The sequence below is a fragment of the Labrus bergylta genome, chromosome 14 (genome assembly GCF_963930695.1).
Source record: "Labrus bergylta chromosome 14, fLabBer1.1, whole genome shotgun sequence".
In the NCBI taxonomy this organism is placed as follows: domain Eukaryota; kingdom Metazoa; phylum Chordata; class Actinopteri; order Labriformes; family Labridae; genus Labrus; species Labrus bergylta.
The window spans coordinates 11,427,693-11,445,884 of record NC_089208.1 but is presented as its reverse complement, the minus strand read 5'-3'; the positions used below and the strand labels follow the sequence as shown (position 1 = coordinate 11,445,884).

At 38.8% G+C, this 18,192-nt stretch overlaps 3 protein-coding genes across 6 annotated transcripts; 2 read left to right on the top strand and 1 right to left on the bottom strand.

The window, feature by feature from the left end:
* Positions 1 to 2,456: 2,456 nt before the first annotated feature.
* rab6a (RAB6A, member RAS oncogene family) lies at positions 2,457 to 11,288 on the top strand. Of its 4 annotated transcripts, none has more exons than XM_029276666.2 (8): positions 2,457 to 2,836; positions 5,012 to 5,070; positions 5,187 to 5,240; positions 5,907 to 6,015; positions 6,385 to 6,496; positions 6,864 to 6,957; positions 8,565 to 8,631; positions 9,749 to 11,288. In XM_029276666.2, the coding sequence occupies exons 1-8, from the start codon at positions 2,767 to 2,769 to the stop codon at positions 9,811 to 9,813; spliced, it is 630 nt and encodes a 209-aa protein (XP_029132499.1). In that variant the 5' UTR covers positions 2,457 to 2,766; the 3' UTR covers positions 9,814 to 11,288. The 4 variants fall into 4 exon arrangements, with proteins under 4 accessions (XP_029132499.1, XP_029132497.1, XP_020485867.1 ...); XM_029276664.2 differs by lacking the exon at positions 6,864 to 6,957 and adding an exon at positions 7,378 to 7,471 and having other exon boundaries at positions 2,458 to 2,836; XM_020630211.3 differs by having other exon boundaries at positions 2,459 to 2,836; positions 5,910 to 6,015.
* Positions 11,289 to 11,880: 592 nt separating this feature from the next.
* dnajb13 (DnaJ heat shock protein family (Hsp40) member B13) lies at positions 11,881 to 14,896 on the top strand. Its single transcript, XM_020630207.3, has 8 exons — positions 11,881 to 12,072; positions 12,183 to 12,283; positions 12,552 to 12,713; positions 12,790 to 12,938; positions 13,086 to 13,199; positions 13,910 to 14,023; positions 14,117 to 14,193; positions 14,486 to 14,896. Exons 1-8 carry the CDS (start codon positions 12,005 to 12,007, stop codon positions 14,643 to 14,645), a joined length of 945 nt encoding a protein of 314 aa, XP_020485863.2. The 5' UTR covers positions 11,881 to 12,004; the 3' UTR covers positions 14,646 to 14,896.
* On the bottom strand, positions 14,702 to 16,959 carry ucp2 (uncoupling protein 2). Its single transcript, XM_020630209.3, has 8 exons — positions 16,805 to 16,959; positions 16,560 to 16,713; positions 16,108 to 16,294; positions 15,745 to 15,961; positions 15,469 to 15,666; positions 15,267 to 15,368; positions 14,992 to 15,172; positions 14,702 to 14,844 (listed from the first exon to the last, which is right to left on the bottom strand). Exons 3-8 carry the CDS (start codon positions 16,231 to 16,233, stop codon positions 14,730 to 14,732), a joined length of 939 nt encoding a protein of 312 aa, XP_020485865.1. The 5' UTR covers positions 16,234 to 16,294; positions 16,560 to 16,713; positions 16,805 to 16,959; the 3' UTR covers positions 14,702 to 14,729.
* Between the last annotated feature and the right edge of the window lie 1,233 nt (positions 16,960 to 18,192).

The following is an 18,192-nucleotide window of genomic DNA, read 5'->3' as shown; positions in this document are numbered from 1 at the left end:
CTCTTTCTCTCCCCTCTTCTCTAGAGAGATGAGCACCGTATTGTACTTTGCTGTGACATTGAAAGCTGCATTCATTAGATTTATATTAAGGTGGTGGGTGAATGGGATGGTGTCTCTCCATTACACACTGGATGATGTATGGTGTGTTAGGAATATGGCAGGTTTTACAGTTACAGTGAGGAAATACATGCGTATACGACAACAAAAACACAAGAAAGAGAGGACACAGCAGAAGAAAAGAGATTTTTTTTGTCCAAGGTGTTTGTCACAACAATGTTTTCCTATTTGAAGACTGAGTCAAATTCATCTGAATTAAATGATGATATGAGACCAGTTCACTAGAGTGAAGGCATGGCTTGAGGTGACAAGTTCAATTGTTTTAGTTCTGCTTCTTTGATTTTGTTTGACGATCTTTCCTAGTTGACAGCTTTTTGTTTCAGAAAGAGGTGCATGCCTTTGGGCCGCTTTGGAAGAACTGGATACCACTGGAACATCTTTTATAATCATGAAAACAAATACAGGGAGGTGACCAAATTCACAATCACAGCCACTTACACAACTACCTCTACAGTGTATTACCTACAGCACATTGATCTATGCGTGTACATGAATGCACACATGCAAAAACCCCTCTGCATGTGTGTGAGTGAAAATGAGGCTGAGTGGGGGAGACAGAGCGAAAAAGGATTTTGATGGTTCAGCATCTTCAGCGGGGGGAATTGGGGTCTTTCCCTTTCCAAGGACATATGGTGTAGGTGTACAGGAGTGCTGTTCAGGAGAGCAGGGGAAGGAGGAGTAGGGCAGGGGAAGTGTGACGGCTGTAGTTTGGCGAGGACGTAAGCAGAGCTGCTGAAGCGCTGGCATCAGCCAGTCGATGCTCTGAAAAGAGAGTTCCAAGCTGGATGGCACATGAGTGAGGAGAGACGCAGGTGTGTCTCCAGTGACCTAGAACAGCCAGTTCAAGCACGCACAAACACACATACTGTGCTCATACATAGTCATACAAGTTTGCATCTACGGTTACACAGACGCAATTCTATTAGCACAATAGTTAGGGAGCCATTTCATGAAAAGGCAAAAAGGTGTATTTCTTTTTCAATGCATATTTTTGAAAGAACTGCAAAGTGTCACTTATTTTATTCATATTTCAGTTTATAAGTTTCATTAATGTGTAATCTCATAAAGATGCCCTTAAAGAATACCCTTTAAATGTCCCTGTATGAACTGCACACTTCTTGCAGGGGTAATCAATATTTAAACCCATGTAATGTTTATGAGAGTTATGTGAGAGAAGAATTATCCTCACAACAAGGGCACTTGGTAATATTTCAATTAGTGGTGATAATTCATAAACTTGATTATAATAATGATGAATCATGATGTAGTATTCAAATAAGAGCAGACTCATAATTACTTAGTACCTCAGCAATATCCCTTATGTTTAAATCTTTAAAATACATAATATTGGATCATCTCTTTCTTGTAACAAATGTGATTATTATTATTTGATTTTTAATTTTACTTTTAATGTGTGATAGAATAGATTTACAATGTGTGCTACCCGTTAATGTGTTATTTTCACCACAACATGACAATCTTTAGATTATGAATCGTGTCAATGAAAAATATTTTGTTTAAAATTTTTAACATGAACGGCTTTTTCTTAGACCTTGTAAAGCTGAACTCGAATAAATTGAATCTCTTAATTAATTTTCAATTTTAAATAAAGCATTTCACTTGTGAACTCTGGTAGGCCTAATTTAACTTTTTTTGTGTGTATCAGGCAGTTGCAAATGAATAAATTCACCGTAGGATATATGTTTCCACAGAAGTTCAGCCTTAAGCGTCGCGGCTGAGCTGTTGGGTCAAAAGAAATCAAATAAAAGCTACACAGTTATTTCTGAAATCAATCCAACATGAAGTGTCTAATTAATAAACCTAGGAAGTTAGACTTCAACTAGGCAATCACAGATCCTACTTAAAGCTATCCATAACTATAATTGTAATTCTGTTCTCGGGTCAGGCCCGTATCTTTTTATCATGTTCACTGCTCAATGAACAATCTGAAACTTACACGTTTTTTTGAATGTCACTTCAATAACAGTGTACAGCTCATTCATGCCCCTCTGGACTGCTAATGAAAGAGATTATCAAAGTCAATGGATTCTCACAAAGGGTTATTATGCGTGAGATATGCTGGTGTAAGTACGCCCTCTTGTGGCCGTACATGCTTCAATCACTGGAGGTTGTTTGGGCTGTAAAGGCTTGGATTTTAGTCACTTTAACCGATTAAATTAACAGGATATATTATTAAACGTGTGCATATTGTTGTTATGTTCTACAGTAATGTGTCTGTCATATAGATACACAGTCTCTCGTTGTGGGTTTTCTTCACCAGTAGGGGGCAGGTCGGCAGAATGTGCGAGGTAACCAACAGAGTGAAGTAGAAGAAGAAGAAGAAGAAGAAGAAGAAGAAGAAGAAGAGTAGTCCAGGGTGGCTAGCTGGTCTAGACATGTTAGACAACTGACAGCGATGTTAACTTGGCTGCTGTAGTTAGAGAGTTGTCAAAAGTGTCTTAAAGGCGTAAAGGGGTCTTTATAGGGTACGTAACCTCCAAAGGCGACCCGTGTAAAGGGTTGGCAAGCCGGTAAAACGACCCCCCCCACCCTCCCGTACCACCCATATCGTACAACAGCAGGTTAGCATTAAGTAGTTAGCATTAGCTCGGGAGCTCCCTCACAGAAACGTCAGAGCTTCTCACAGACATGTCTGCGGCCGGAGACTTCGGAAACCCCTTAAGAAAATTTAAATTGGTCTTTCTCGGGGAACAGAGTGGTGAGTCTATCCAACCTTAAACGTTTCTGAAAGGTGTCTTTGTTGGAGTTGTTATCCTTCAGTTTATTGGTTTTGTGTGGTTGATTGCGTTAAGGGGCTAGTTAGCATTAGCAGCGTTAAAACTTGGCAGAAGGAATCGCGACTCAGTCATTTGTTTCTAACTGTGAGTCCACGTAGGCTTCATGGAAATGATGTACGACCTTTTCCTCATGTTCAATCTGATCTTGTTCAGGTGCAAATGTACTTCCTAGCTTGTTAGGTAACCGATATGTTATTAGGCAAGAGCAGAAAGTTAGAAGTGTCAATTAAACTTCACTATGTGACAGAGTGATTAAAACAGTGTTTTCACTTTAAAGTTGTTACACTCGAGTAGTTTTAGATTTCAGTACTACTTTCTCAGTAGAGGATACAGTAACAGGCTTAAGTTGACCTCAGGTGATGAGTTGTCTTTGATGATGTCATCATCCGTCAGAGTCCACATTAATGTTGCAGTGATTTCACAATCAGATCACTTGTTGCACCCTGCGTGTTCTGAGAAGAGGTGATATGTTCAGCAGCAAGCCTACACTCCCACTACTCATGTTCCCCCTTTCCAGGCAAACCGTGTACTTGTACTGGAAGAGTAATACGACAAGGGAAAGTTATAAAGTATACATCCTTACTACTTGACAAACGTGTTTTTTTTTACGACAAAGCAGCACTAAGTGTATTCTGAATTTGGAATATTCATATTTATACTATTCCTATTTTTATATTCTAAATGAGATGAGATTCAACTTTATTGTCATTACACATATACAAGTATAGAGTAACGAAATGAGGTTTGGCATCTCAATAGAAGTGCAAATAAGCAGAAAGTGCAAGAGTCTGTGACCTGAAATGAACAAGAAAATTACTGCAAAATTGCAAATCTGAGAGAGACGCTGGGCCTCGCAATGCCCAAATGTTCCTTTCAAATGCATTTTTCCAGTTGCTGAAGGCTCCTCTATACTTGTTCAAAGAATGTGGAGGACTATGCTCCACATTCCCCAAAATGCATTCTTGATACCTGTAACTGTTTTTACAGGTATTGTGCACTTCAATGTGACTCCCATCTTTAATCAAGGAAGGAAAAAAAAGTTGTGTTTTCCTGTGGTCAGCAGGTGCCCCATGTAAAACTGATAACAGCAGAGTTGTCTGTAGTCCTGTCGTCGTTACTTGATGCTCAGTAAAACTGTCCAATGCAGGAGAACACTGTCTAAATGCCTAAGGACACCATACCAGTGACTCTGCGTAGTGATGATTTAAAAGTGTTTTTTTAAATTAGTAAACATTGTCAACATTGAAAGAGTCTTCTTTCTTTTTTCTTTATAACAACAAAGTGGTTGTGGAAGGGAGTAGTGGATGACAATGTCTTGTTTTTTAGCATCGACAATGAGCATCAAAGATTGTCACTGCTGGTCAGAACAGGACTGGACACCTCAAGGCAAATAGTTTGAGAAGGGAAATAAATGGGGAACCTGGTTCCCTACCATTCTTGAATCTCTGCATTCCTCAACTTCTCCTTGAATACTTAAAGGATAGCACACCACACCCTTTAATGTAAAAAAAGAATCTGTTGCTCATTGACTGCACATGGCTTTGATGTTTGCTCTTACACATGCTGCTTTGTATTTTCAAGTTTTTATATAGAAGTTGCAGTCACCCTTTATATGCTGTTGGTTAACACTTCAAATAGTCAGTGATGTTAAGCAGGAGGCCAGCCCATACAAGACCTTGTAAGATACTTACTTTTTAAATGGGCCTTCATATAGGAAGGAAGAGATACTCTGTCCATTTTGTAGAACGTTACAAAAATAAGGCTGTTTTAATTTTGGTTTTGTTTATGATTTTATACATTTTAAACTGAAATGATTGTGTGTTACATACTTACATAATGAATATCTTAGGTTGTTTGGTTTGTTGAGCAGATGAATGTTTTACCTGAAGTTGTCACAGTGGCCTCTGAGAAATCCTTTAGTATTTTCTTAATTGTTTTTTTGGCATTTTTTCCCCAAGTTGTTTTCAAAATGATTCAATAAGGATATAGAACAGTTACAAATAGAATTGGTATCAGTTTGGTCTTTATGGAGGAGAGCAAATTAAGTGGTGATCATTGCACTAACAGTGGTTAATGGTGTCTCTATTTTCTTTCAGTGGGAAAGACATCCCTGATCACCAGGTTCATGTATGACAGCTTCGACAACACTTACCAGGTAAAACAAACGCCTCCAACCACTACAATCATAATATTCATATCCTTCTAAAACTAAACATTAATGGGTTAAACTAAAGACAAATACGTTTTTTAAGTTGTTGTAACCCATTTCAGGCCACAATTGGAATCGATTTCCTGTCGAAAACCATGTACCTTGAAGACAGAACTGTAAGTATTTTTATTCGCTGCTATTGGTCAATCAGACCCTAAATGTTCATTTTTGTCAAGATTGGAATGTTTTCTTCTGTGTATTCGGTCTCAGCTTTATATTTTTCTGTTTATCAAACTACACTGATATTAATTGTTGATATAATTGAATAGAATAGTTTTTTTGTCTCAAAGAAATTGGTAATGTTCTTTCTAACAAACAAACGCAGCAGTTGCACTTCCATTCAAGTGTGCGCTGGATGCCGTATCCCCATGATGATCCTTCCTTTGTTTTTCCCCTCAACACAAGTTTTCTTCCTCTCCTTTCTTCCCCTCCTTCTATTCTCTTCATTCATGTTTTGAAATTGAACACCTTGCTTGATCAGGAGGGGGGGGGGGGGTTAATGACAAGTGAAGGATGATTATTTATTTATTTCCCCCTCCAGGCCCAGACAGCTTGCTCTCTCTGGTGGTCCTTCACTACCTGCATGCCCCCGCGTCTTCTATCCTCTCTGTCTTTTCCCCATTTGACTTTATTGAGTTTTCATTCTATTTGCTTTATGTCACCACAGCGTACCTCATCTCTGACCTCTTTTTTTCTTGTATAATTTTCATTCCCTCTGTATATTTTTTTTCCTTTTTCTCTTCTTTTATTTCTCCTCCCATCCCTTGCCCCTTCCTGCCCAGCAGATTCGGTTGCAGTTGTGGGACACAGCGGGGCAAGAGCGATTTCGCAGCCTCATCCCAAGTTACATAAGAGACTCTGCTGCTGCTGTGGTAGTGTATGACATCACAAGTAGGTGGATTACATGTGCGATCATGTTTCTTACGAAAATGCTACATTTTGTTTGTCCTCTGTAATGTGTTGTTATCAGAGAAATGAGGGTCTGTCAAGAACGTGTAAATGCCTACAACAGTTATAATTAAAAAATATACTATTATACAGAAATACATTTTTTTTTAATGTGATGCAAGCCGACATAGCTTTTAAACTTTAAAAATTCAGTATTTCAAAACATCTATTTAAGACTTGGTTGAGCTGTGGGATGTTGTTCTATTTCCTCTTTGTCTTCCTGTCACAAACCCATCTGTTTTCACAGCTGAGGATTTTCACCTCCTGAATACTGATGCTCTTCTTCCTGTTTTTTCCTTGTCTCTCTTTCAGATGTCAACTCCTTCCAGCAAACCACAAAATGGATAGACGATGTGAGGACAGAGAGAGGAAGTGATGTCATTATCATGTTGGTGGGGAACAAGACAGACCTTGCAGATAAAAGGTAACGTGGTCCTCTTTTCTTGAGAGCAAACTAATGAAGTTATTGATTGCTGCTGCTTGCCTATCAATACTGAGATCCTCAGTCCTTCCTAAGGCATCAGGAGATCAGAGCAAGTTAGCATAGCCCTTTATGGACGTCAAAGCTGTTATTGACTTTTTTTGTACCAAGGCCTTGTTCTCCAAGATTCACCCACTACTGATTATTGATATTGATGTTTTAATCTTAAAAAGATAACTAAATCTTCTGTGATGTTTGATAATATTTCATCTGAAAGTGTCTACTGTTTGATCCACTTTATCCACCTGTTTAATGAAGTTATGCAGTGTGTGTATAGCTGTGCATCTCTTAACCCCCTTATCTGCCACAGGCAAGTATCTATTGAAGAGGGTGAGCGGAAAGCCAAAGAACTAAATGTAATGTTTATAGAGACTAGTGCGAAAGCTGGCTACAACGTCAAGCAGGTAAGAGTGAGTAGTGCTCTCTAAGCCTGTTGAGGATGCTGCCGCATGAGCACCACCTCCAAAAGTCCTCAGAATTCTCAAAATCAGATGGCAAGGTTTGGGGAGTTGAGTAATAAGTTCCTTAAGAGTACGCTATATTAATTTAAATCATCCTAAAATAGGTATTTATTCAATATATTATTGGATATGAGAGTCCTTGTTAATATTCTGTAGAAAATTGAATTACCAAATGTCTACTGGAAGTCTTTTGGTCTCCAGCTCACGTGGCAGCAGCAGCAGCAGGAAGGGGCACGACTTCTTAGTCCATTTCAACATAATCACTATCTGTATTTTTTCCCTTGTCTTCTTGTCAATGTGTGTGGCGATGTGTGCGTGTTCCCTGTGAATGTTATGTATGTTGTGTGCGGTGGGTCATCACAGACAGATAACCACAGAGGAGGGAGAACAGAGAGCGAAAGAGATGAATGTTCTGTTTATTGAAACAAGTGCAAAGACAGGCTACAATGTCAAACAGGTAGAGCGTGTGCACCTTGTGTGTGTTTTTTTTTGTTGATAGCCAAGCTCAAGCTCCCTTCTGATTGGCTTCTATTTCATGCATGCATAAAAGTGTGCTTTCTACATCGACTGTCTCTATGCTGAAGTAAGGTTGGATTTGTTTTCAAGCTCTTTCCCACCTGCTTGAGGTAATAATACATTCCACCTTTTTGATCATACAGACTTCGAGGTGGGTCAGGGTCTGCAAACCAATGCCTCCCACTGGACTTACTGAAGCAATTTGTATTATTTTTTTGTTGCTGTGACATCTGCACATGTATCTAGTCTATTTCTACACACACACACACACACTGTATATAGAAGTGGACTCACCCAGCAGTTTGTGGACTATTGTTTAAGCCTTCAGTTCATATTTGTACAATGTTGTTACTGTTTTTTTAGGAGCCAGAAGTGACAATATTTAAAGATGGATACACATTTTTATACCTATACCCTGGTTAAAATATTAGCCTTGTAGTAACTTAGAAATAATAAGATGGCCACACCCTTAAACATACATAGCTTTAGTGGAAATGTTACCTTTTTGGTGGTGAGAAAGTGATAAATAGGATTGTTTTTACATATTTTTCTTTATTCCTTGAATTTGTAAAGTTGCCCCGTGCTGGTTATTATCATTTACTTTTCAGAACTAACGACTCGGTACACTTCTATAATACAGTCTGTGGTCTATGTGATGAAATAAAGAGGGGGTAGGCATGTTGAGCATCATCATGCATTGAACACTTTGCCTTTTAAATCCATTTGAATCAATCGATCACTTACAATCCTTCAAGCTCTCACAGTGGAAGGTCAAAATGACACACTCTACCAAGCCACTTCTGCAGTTCATACATGTGGCCTTACAGTAGCTCAAACACATGCTGCTTAATTCTAATCAAATTTGGAAAAAGCTCTGCTGGTCATCTTCCTCTGTGCGAGCTTCAAGTGAGTGCTGTGCTAAATAATGTTATGGGAGTACACAAAGCCCGCTGTCTGGATTTCAGTTTTTGTTTCTGTCATGCCTGGAGTATTTCTTTTTTTGACAGATAACATCTGGTTTTCTTCCCCTCCAGCTTTTCCGCCGTGTGGCAGCAGCCCTCCCTGGCATGGATACCTCACAGGACAAGAGTAGAGAGGACAGTATCCTTTGTGTTCACGTCAGTGTCGGTGTCTGTTTCCGACATGACAGAGGAGAGGCAGGAGGTCTTCTAGCTCTCTTACTTTTCCTGCCATAAAGAAGATGTAGTGCTGCAGTGTGACAGGCAGCTATTGTTGTTCAACCCATGTGTCCCTTTAGATGTATTTCACCACTGAGGGCACTTATTTTTCTTCAACTGACCGTTTTACAGGATATACTGTCACAGAAATAGTCCAGGGGCGCTGGTTTAGCTCAGTTGGTAGAGCAGGCACCCCACATATAGAGGCTTAAGTTCTTGTTGCACTGGCCACTGGTTAGACTCCTGATGCTGCCTGTCATCCCATATTTCCTGGTCTCCTATATATTTCCTATGAAACAAAGTCTAAAAAAAAAGCCCAAAAATAATCTTAAAAAAAAAAAAGAATACTCTGGCCAGTATCTATTTTTTCGGGGTATTTTAATCATTGTCTCTTTGATTAACTGCAATTGTGAAATATTCAGATTGCATCAAAATCATGTTGAAAGCATTCAAAATCACTCATGCATCATAGGCCTCAAGTAGAGGTTTGTCAGAAATACCTGGAATGAATGAAAACAATTCTGTCCATCAAAAAAACAAAACTCAGCTTTCTTTTTAATCAATCTTCTCTTAGTGAAGGCTAGGCAGGGTTTACAATTAAATGAAACCTTTTTAAAGAAGACAAAGACTGCCAGCTAATTTCTATTCAGTAGTTAATTTCATAGATGGGAAATAGTCAAACTAGCCTGCTGTATTCTGCCATCGTCTGAGGTTCGTGGTTTTGTGCTTGAACCAGTATTTTCCAGGAAATGCTCAGATTTGAAAATATGCTAAGAACCACATAGCTTCACAGGTTACATTAAAATGAAAAACATTAAAGATACGTTGTTTATATAATTGGAGGTTGTTTGGCTGTTTCATAAAACTGTAACGTAATATTATTTTTCCCTGAACCCTTGTCATGTCCCACAGTGGAAAACAAAAGTCCCAACATTTTCTAGTCATACATTAGATCAAATATTATCCCTAAAACCTCTCATGTACAATTTTGTGTTGCATTTTTCTGTCCCATGCTGTTCCTTAACTAATGAACCCTTCAGTGATTGACATACAGATTGAGAAGCTACCAGAGCTACCTGTCAGTGAAGGAGGCTGTTCCTGCTAATCCCAGCATATTTCATGCTCAAACAAATATCTCACCGGCTGTTTCTAAAACCCAGTCGTTTTCTTTTCTGTATCTGTCCCTTTTCTGTCCCCCACCCTGAAGAGAACACTATATCCGTTATCTGCCATTGAGGAAACCTGCTCTCTCATCTTGAACACTCTGAGAGTCATTATCAATTAATAAACCGAATATTTGCACTGTAACACGAGTACTGGTACACTGAAACAGTATTCACAAGGGGAGCTCACACTCCTTTACTGAACTTCTGTTGTCTGTCAGTTAAAAAAAAAGATTTGGTGATCGCATGGATGATTTTGTCTCATGACGACTTTTTTGATCAGACTAAAAGAAAATGTATCTGATAAAAGATATGTGTTAAAGAGTGGAATGTCCTTCCAAAAAATGTAAAAACTGCTTTAAGCTATAGCAAAATGTGTCTGTTGAAATGTTTGTTGTCTTGCAATCAATTTGCAGGGATTCATTAATGAAATGTGTTGTCAAACTATTGGTTTAACTGCTCAGAGTAATTTGTGGAAACAGTTTGAGTAAATCTAACATAGTTGTGGGTCTGGCTTTTTTACTGTACACACATGATGTACGGTATGTGAATTTGTGAGCCAGGAGCTCATTTTAAACTCTGTGGTCCCTGAACCAGCAGAGTCCAACTTCTCCAAACACGTACCAGTACAATATAAGTCGACACGCAGGCACACACCAAAGTCTGGTGACAACCAGCACGAACACAACACACACTAACACTACTACATCACCCTCCAAATTACCGTCCTTCCTCTCCTTCCGCACTCCCCTGAGATGGTTTATTTTGACCATGGCTTCCGTTTTCTATTACCTTTTTATTTGGTTAGATGTTTGATTTATTTTCCTAAAGACTAAAGCTGTCAGATTAAAACTATTTCTTTGATGGGTAGTGTTTAAAGAGGATTTTCTCATTTATGGAGTCAACCATAAAACCCAGCATAACAGTAGGAATGGAGATAAATGCCTTTTGGAGTTTAATATTAGAGGGCTTCCTTTGGGATTATCTAGTTACGTTTGGTATGATGTTTCACAAACCCTTTAAAGACTTTGGCTTCTTTTATTTTGATGGCATTGATTTTTTTGTTAGTGATTATTCTTCATGTGTATTTAATCCACAATGACTTGTAATATTTATTTCTATTGGATTTTTTTTCTTTTTTTTTAATGGCTGTTAATATCTATCTTCATTTTCGGTATGAGTCCTGAATCACTTGTAAAATGTGCATCCATCTGGACCACCTTTAACAGAATCAGTAGAGAGTGTCTGCCATGCCCTCTACCACCTCTAAAATGGCAATTTTATCATTCTTATAATACCCAGCAATTTTTTTGTGTGAACTTATGGAAGAGTGTTGGATTTGTATAGCACAGTAGTCATTAATGTTTCTGTCTGGAATGGTTTTAAATGAGAGAATAAAAATACACTTGTCACTGCTGCTGGAATTCTTGTTTATTTTTTAAAAAATGAGGGAAATTATACCTATCTAGTACACAACTGTAGCAAGACTCACTCCTTGAAAATTCATAGATTCCCTCACGTTTCAACAAGTTTACCATAATTTGATTAATTTCGCATTTATTAGAAATAATTACTAGTTGTTGTGGCAGTGTCAAATAGGCTATGCCAAGGCTATTAATAGACCCTAAAAATACAATTTTCTGTGTAGCAGCTTTCATACAGTGTAGTGAATTAGCTTTAAATGTTACTGACAGTACAAGCAACTATAATTTGAGACATGCAAAGCAAGATGGTACAGCCAGTTAGTTTAGGACTAAATAGCCTCATGAACTTTATTTTACTAAAACTTAACAAGATTAAGGGTTTGAAAAGAGACGGATTTTAAAATAATTGTGTGTTCCAATACAAGTTTTCATACATTTTGTCAGTTTAACATTGACTTGTTGACTACATGTTCACCAATGTTCGTCTTAATAGTTACAGTCTATGGTCTCTGCCTTGATTGGTTGAGCACAATGTCCGCGAGAGTATCGGAAGCTACTGTTACCTTGGAAACCAAGCTAAACAACTGCTGCGCTCTTTGTTTATCTTGATAATTTCCTCCCTCCTACTGTTTTAACTTGTATTTTTTTTTTACCTACTCTAGTTCTTGCACGCTGAGTAAAGGGTTAACATTAAGCATTACATTTCATAATGGGTACTGACTACTACGAGTCGCTGGAAATTAACAGAAATGCAACGGACGCATTTATCAAAAAGGCGTAAGTTTTTGTTGAACTAGCCCAAAACATTGACGTGGAAACCTCATGTCATCCATAGATGTTAGATGTTGCTGCTTGTCCTCACAGTTCTCTACTTGTATCCTTTCTAGTTATCGACGTCTTGCATTGAAGTTTCATCCGGACAACAGAGAGACTGGAAGCGCCGAGAGATTCTGTCAGCTGGGTGAAGCCTACGACGTGCTGAGCGACCGTCAGTAGAAACCTTGTTTATCTATGACTGGTGCAACCTTTGAGCAAGGCTGAACATTTCAAAGTTATCCAGTTTATTTATATATGGATTATCCAGTTTATTTAGGCTATACAAATTTGAACTGTGCATGTGTGTGTTTTCTATGGGAAGTTTAATGTCATAATCTGCCTGAATTTAAAACAATATCTACTTTTGACTGAAATTGACTGTCATCACTGCATATAGACTGGACTAGAGTGTAATACGATCTCTATTTTCTTCGTAACAGCTCGAAAAAAGGCAACCTATGACAAGTTTGGTGAGGAGGGTCTCAAAGGTGGGATCCCACCTGAGTTTGGCAGCAATGGGGCCTGGTCATCTAAATACGCTTACCATGGGAACCCAGATAAAACATTCAAACAGTTCTTCGGAGGCAACAACCCATTTTCAGGTAAAAAATGAAAGGCCACAATTTGTGCATGTGTGAATTTACAATATTACATTGACTTAACGTGTGTTTCTGCTAGACTTCTCTACACACGATGCACCACTTCAGTTTGGTGGACTGCAACAAGTTGTGGTAAAGACACAAGACTCTCATATAGAGAGAGACCTTCATCTTTCCCTGGATGATCTCTTTCATGGATGCACTAAAAAGATTAAGATATCTCGTAGGGTAAGAGCCAGGCCTACTGTAACCATGTTTTTTTAAACGCATAGTGTTGGAGTCATTACACCTTTCAGACTTACCGATCGATAACAACATGGTCCACAAAAGAACTAGCTGAATGTAAAATCTTGATTCATGCCTTCCTCTAATCAGGTCATGAATGAGGACGGATGCACATCCAGTATCAAAGACAAGATCCTGACTATAGATGTGGAGCCCGGATGGAAAGAAGGCACAAGAGTAGTGTTTCAAAAAGAGGGAGATCAGGTAAGAGAACTGATAACATGCGATTGGTAACGGCTGTCCATGTTTGATTCATTTTCTGTTGTCTAGAAATGGTAAAATGCGTTATTTAGGTTAAAAACAGGTTTCCTGTTCTTTGATGTCCTTGCCTTTGCACAGTTTCTTGCAAGATTGTGATTTATGGCCTACATTTGGGTTCATGGCATTGCTCAGGCATCGGTTTTAGAAAGGCTTGGGATGATATCAGATGAATCATGGTATCATTTATCTAACACTGAATTGAATTTTGTGTCTCTAACTTTTTTAGTCATTGTGCACTTTACTCCATTTGATTCGCAATTAAACTATTTTATGATGTTTTCTACACGTTATATTGTGGTTATGTTTGATTAATAATGCTTCGAAGTACAGTACATTGAATAAACATGGGCACTAGCTCAAGCGGCCCCCACTTTCACCAGTAGGTGGCCTCAGCAGATCACTTTACTTGCTCTTACGCATGCTGAGATGAATAAACACCTAATAAAGACAGAGTACCGGGTCCCTCTTTTGCCTGCTTGGTATCATCAATCAAAGTTTCAGACAAAGAGCCTCCATTATCTTATCATATTTTATCTTTTGGGGCCGAACAGTATCTCTGCTGATATTGTGTTCATTGTGAGACAGAAGAGACATCCTCTGTTTGTTAGAAAACAAAAATGACGCTCCACCATCTTATCATATTTTATCTGTAGGGGCCGAACAGTATCCCTGCTGACATTGTACTCATTGTGAGACAGAAGAGTCATCCTCTGTTTGTTAGAAAACAAAATGACCTGATCTTCAAAAGCCAGATCTCTCTAGAAATGGTGAGTCGTTTTAATGTGAGTTGAAATAAAAATTGGTTTATAAACTACAAAAGCTTTTTTCGTGATAATAGCCCCCCCTCACTTTTCCTTCAGGCTTTGACTGGGTTCTCTGTGGAAGTGGAGACACTAGATGGCAAGCTACTCACTCTTCCCATCAATGACATTGTTCAGTAAGTGCTTTTCCAATACTAGGAAATTTGGATTACCTAATGTATAACACTGTATTTTCAAATTCCTGTAAATATGAGTTGATAATATTCTTGACTATTATTATTCAATATTAGTCTGGAATACTTAACTCTATGTTAAGTGAGTTAAACATTAAGATCAGTCAAGAGAGAGACACAAATATAAAAATCATTATTTATAGAAAAGTACAAAGAAGCAGAGATATGTATTAAGTCTTTTTTTGTCATGGGCATCATTTCTCTTTCTCTGATTGGCTTTGTTTTTACAAATCAGCCCTGGATACAAAAAGGTGGTGACTGGAGAGGGTATGCCGCTGTCCCAGGATCCTTCTCAGAGAGGAAACCTCATCATCACATTTGATGTCCAGTTTCCAGAAAAGCTCTCCGCTGAGAGGAGGCAACTGATCAAGCAAGCTCTCACTTTTAAATATTGATCACTCTCTAAAACTTTTGTTTGTATCACATGACACATAAGCACCACTGTTGCACCACCAGCCTTTCATCTGACACAATAACGGTTACAGCGTGGTTGTACAGTTGTGACTTGCTGCCATCATGGCCCGTTTCAGCTGCTCGTATGTTACGAACATCACCACGTTCCAGGAGCCTAGGCGTAAGAAAGAAGGCACAAACCTGAGGGGGGAAAAAAACAAAATGATTGAATAAATCTGTTCAGCTCAGTAAATTTAGTTTACATGCATTTTCTTTCAAACCCCTCCTAAACACTTTATTTATGTACTCATTACTCTGTTCAGTATTGTCCATGCAATCAATGCTTACCCCTTATAAAAAGCAAGTGGTCCCTCCTTTCTCATCATGGCAGAAGCACAGCTGAGGACACTGCTGTACTGGCCGAGAGCAGCATTCATGTATCTCGTTTTGACCACATCAACAGGAGAGGCAATCACTGTTGTGCATAACCCTGCACCAAAGGCTGATAAGAAGTGGCAGGGCAGATTATCTGTAGAGGAAAGAATAGGAAATGATTATGCCATACAGAAAAGATAAAAGGATACAGAATGAGTACATCATGCTAAACTGCAGCCATTGTTCACCTGTGAGGGGAGTCGACTTAATCAGCGTATCCTTAATGAAATCATACGTCACCAGCTCGGTGCAGTTAACAATTGCATTTCTTGCAATGTTTGGAGCTGTTCCTGCAGGTGAAAGTTTAATTATTAGTGCAAAGAAAGAATTATGAAGCAAAATTAAAGGAAATGCTTGAATGCCAAAGAAACTCTCTGAAGTGAAAGCTACCTTTCCACAGACCACGAACACCTTCCTCCTTTGCTATGGTCTTGTAAGCATTGATAGTGCTACAGTAGCGCCTGGCATGCCCAGGAGACCTGGCCTGAGCCTGGAAGCGAACTTTCACCACATCTGTAGGCTGAGCCAAAGCAACAGCCATCGTGCCAGTGGTACATCCTGCAAGCAGCCGGCTGCCGATACCAACGTCTAAATCAGAAAAGGATGGGGAGGTTAAGCCTGATAGATGCAGAACTCCCTTAATCTATTATATTCAGCAGTACTCACGATCAGAGCCTCTAGTGTAGAACTGTTTTACAGAGTCGTAGAGACCAATGCGGATGGAGGCAAAGCTCATCTGTCTCTGCAGCCCTGCTACCAGTCCACTGTAAAGACTCCTGGGCCCCTCTGTGCGCACCATGGTGGTGATGGTGCCAAACACTCCACGATACTTCACTGCAGACTGCTTCCCTTCAGCAGCCGAAGATCTGGACTCTCCTTGGATCTATGCAGAATAAAAAGTCATGATAGGTTTGAGTAACACCTCATTAGAAGCGTCGCTATTAGCGTAAACTTTTGTTTTTGCTTGGTTTTTTTTCAGATGGGGGACTTCATTTTACTTCTATTTTTGCGATAGAAGTGCTCGTTTACCTGTAGCCGCACTTTGGCTGTGTCAAGTGGAAACGTGAACAGGTCAGCAATGCAAGCTGCAGTTCCTGCTCCTACAAACTTCACAGCTGCTGATGGAGGCACATCTGCAGGTCCAAATCCAACCATTTTTCAATATGATTTAGAAGTGGCTTAGTAATGTGGACAGGGAAAGGAACTCCTCCAAAATCTGCAAGAAGATAGACCCCAAAAACAATCCATCATGCTACCTGGCATTGTCAAGCCTTATTCAACAATATCCAAATAATAATGAGCCATCCCAAAGCAGAGATTTGACCAATTCTATATGAAAGAATAATGCTGCACATTGTGTACACAAAAAAGAAAAAACTGAGCTCACAGTTTAAAAAAAATGCCTTTCCATTTCATAACCACACATTTATTATTTTGCTCAATTTAAACCCATTTTGTCTGAATTTGGGGGATAACCTTACCTTTATTGGAGCAGATTAGGACAAAAACATTAGAGATCAGGATTCTCTAAAGGTGTCCCTCTGGTTGAATTTGGTCCCAGTTATAAATTGTTTTCCTTGTTTTTCCATAGAAGGTTTTTCAGAAGCGATGAACCTTAAAATCATACTACAAATCCTGAAATACAGAAATAAGGTTTAAAAAACAAACAAACAAAAAAACAATAGTAACAGTAGTATAAATATTCCAGGAAAAAATAAACACCCACCTTTTGATTTTGTGGAAGTTCAAATGTCGGGGTAATATGCCTCTTAGGCTGACAATATCCAAACAATTCAGTGTGAATGGAAAGCATGCAGTGGTGTGGGGCAGAGTGGCTCCTCTTAAAGTACAGCCGTTGTTACATCATGGCATGTTTTGCTGCTGGGGCCCCACCCCCACTGCATCTATATAGGATGCCTGCTGGTCCAATGGGAAGACTATAAACCTGACTGTGTGACAAACTGCCTGTCTCTGATTCAAACCGTGGTGGTTGCATTTCTCTGATTAGTGTTACATTTTTGAAAATGAATATCTCTATATCTATCTCTATCCACTTTCTTTTCATCAGTCTATTTAAAATAAGAAATTCATCCCACACAAGTTTCTAAACTGAAATGTTTGATTAGAAAGACGGTGTAGAATAAGAGTTGATTAGTGAAAATAAATTGTTGCAGTGCTGAAGTTAATAAACTCATTTGCTGAATCAAATTTAGTTGCTTGATCCGTGTAGTTCTGTACAGATTCACGGTACAGGGAGCACCCACTTGAGGAGTAAATGCTGAGTCATGCTGAAAACACAAGAACAAACCGTACATTACCCACCAAATTAGATCCGCATGTTTAGACCCTTTAATGTCTCACCACAGCGTGTTGTTGAAATTGTTCCATGACTCCTTCCTGCAATGACTGATAGTACAGTGTGAAAAATCAGATCATTTGAGATGTATGGATGGCAATGTTATAAATGAAGACTTTAGTACATGTTGTTCTACACGTGACTTTATGAGGCCTTGAGTCCGAATTCACACACTCATTCCCTACTCCCTTCTCACTATACAGGGAGTTATATGTAGGGGACTATATAGTGCACTCATTCGGTATAATAGAAAAAAAAATGTGGACAGTACTCACTCACTCGTCGGCCGCAGACAGTAACGTCATTACTGTCTCACAACTAAAACGTGCAGCTTAACGTAATAATAAGAGTAATATTAAATAACAACATGAATTTCAGTGATAACTGAAAGTTTAGAAATCATATTTTTACAAAACAGTTAGGAATACTAAATAAATATATAATATTAAATGATCTATACATGATTTAACATATTTTCACTTCACCTTTATTTCTTCTGACAGACTCTGATCTCATGCCTGTCATCATCATATGGACAAACTAATGTTTAAAATCCTGTACTCTTTATAAAAACAGCTTGTAGATTTCAGCCTCCTAATGTGACATTTTTGTGTTCATGCTGGTTGTCTCTCTCCTCTGACTTAGAGCAGTCGAGTCAAATGCAACTTTCTGCCCGCAAAAATCTTTGAACTGCAATGCATGATTCAAAGATTGCTTGGATAATGCAGATAATAATAAAGAATTCGGACACGACAAAA

Excerpts from the sequence above, each read along its gene's own strand:
- rab6a (XM_029276666.2), top strand. The coding sequence starts at position 2,767 with ATGTCTGCGGCCGGAGACTTCGGAAACCCCTTAAGAAAATTTAAATTG. Across the intron at positions 6,016-6,384 it reads GGTAGTGTATGACATCACAA|ATGTCAACTCCTTCCAGCAA; the intron begins GTAGGTGGATTA and ends TCTCTCTTTCAG. Across the intron at positions 6,497-6,863 it reads ACAGACCTTGCAGATAAAAG|GCAAGTATCTATTGAAGAGG; the intron begins GTAACGTGGTCC and ends TATCTGCCACAG.
- dnajb13 (XM_020630207.3), top strand. The coding sequence starts at position 12,005 with ATGGGTACTGACTACTACGAGTCGCTGGAAATTAACAGAAATGCAACG. Across the intron at positions 12,284-12,551 it reads CTACGACGTGCTGAGCGACC|CTCGAAAAAAGGCAACCTAT; the intron begins GTCAGTAGAAAC and ends TCTTCGTAACAG. Across the intron at positions 14,194-14,485 it reads CCCATCAATGACATTGTTCA|CCCTGGATACAAAAAGGTGG; the intron begins GTAAGTGCTTTT and ends TTTACAAATCAG.
- ucp2 (XM_020630209.3), bottom strand. The coding sequence starts at position 16,233 with ATGGTTGGATTTGGACCTGCAGATGTGCCTCCATCAGCAGCTGTGAAG. Across the intron at positions 15,173-15,266 it reads TAAGTCGACTCCCCTCACAG|ATAATCTGCCCTGCCACTTC; the intron begins GTGAACAATGGC and ends TTTCCTCTACAG. Across the intron at positions 14,845-14,991 it reads CCACTTGCTTTTTATAAGGG|GTTTGTGCCTTCTTTCTTAC; the intron begins GTAAGCATTGAT and ends TTCCCCCCTCAG.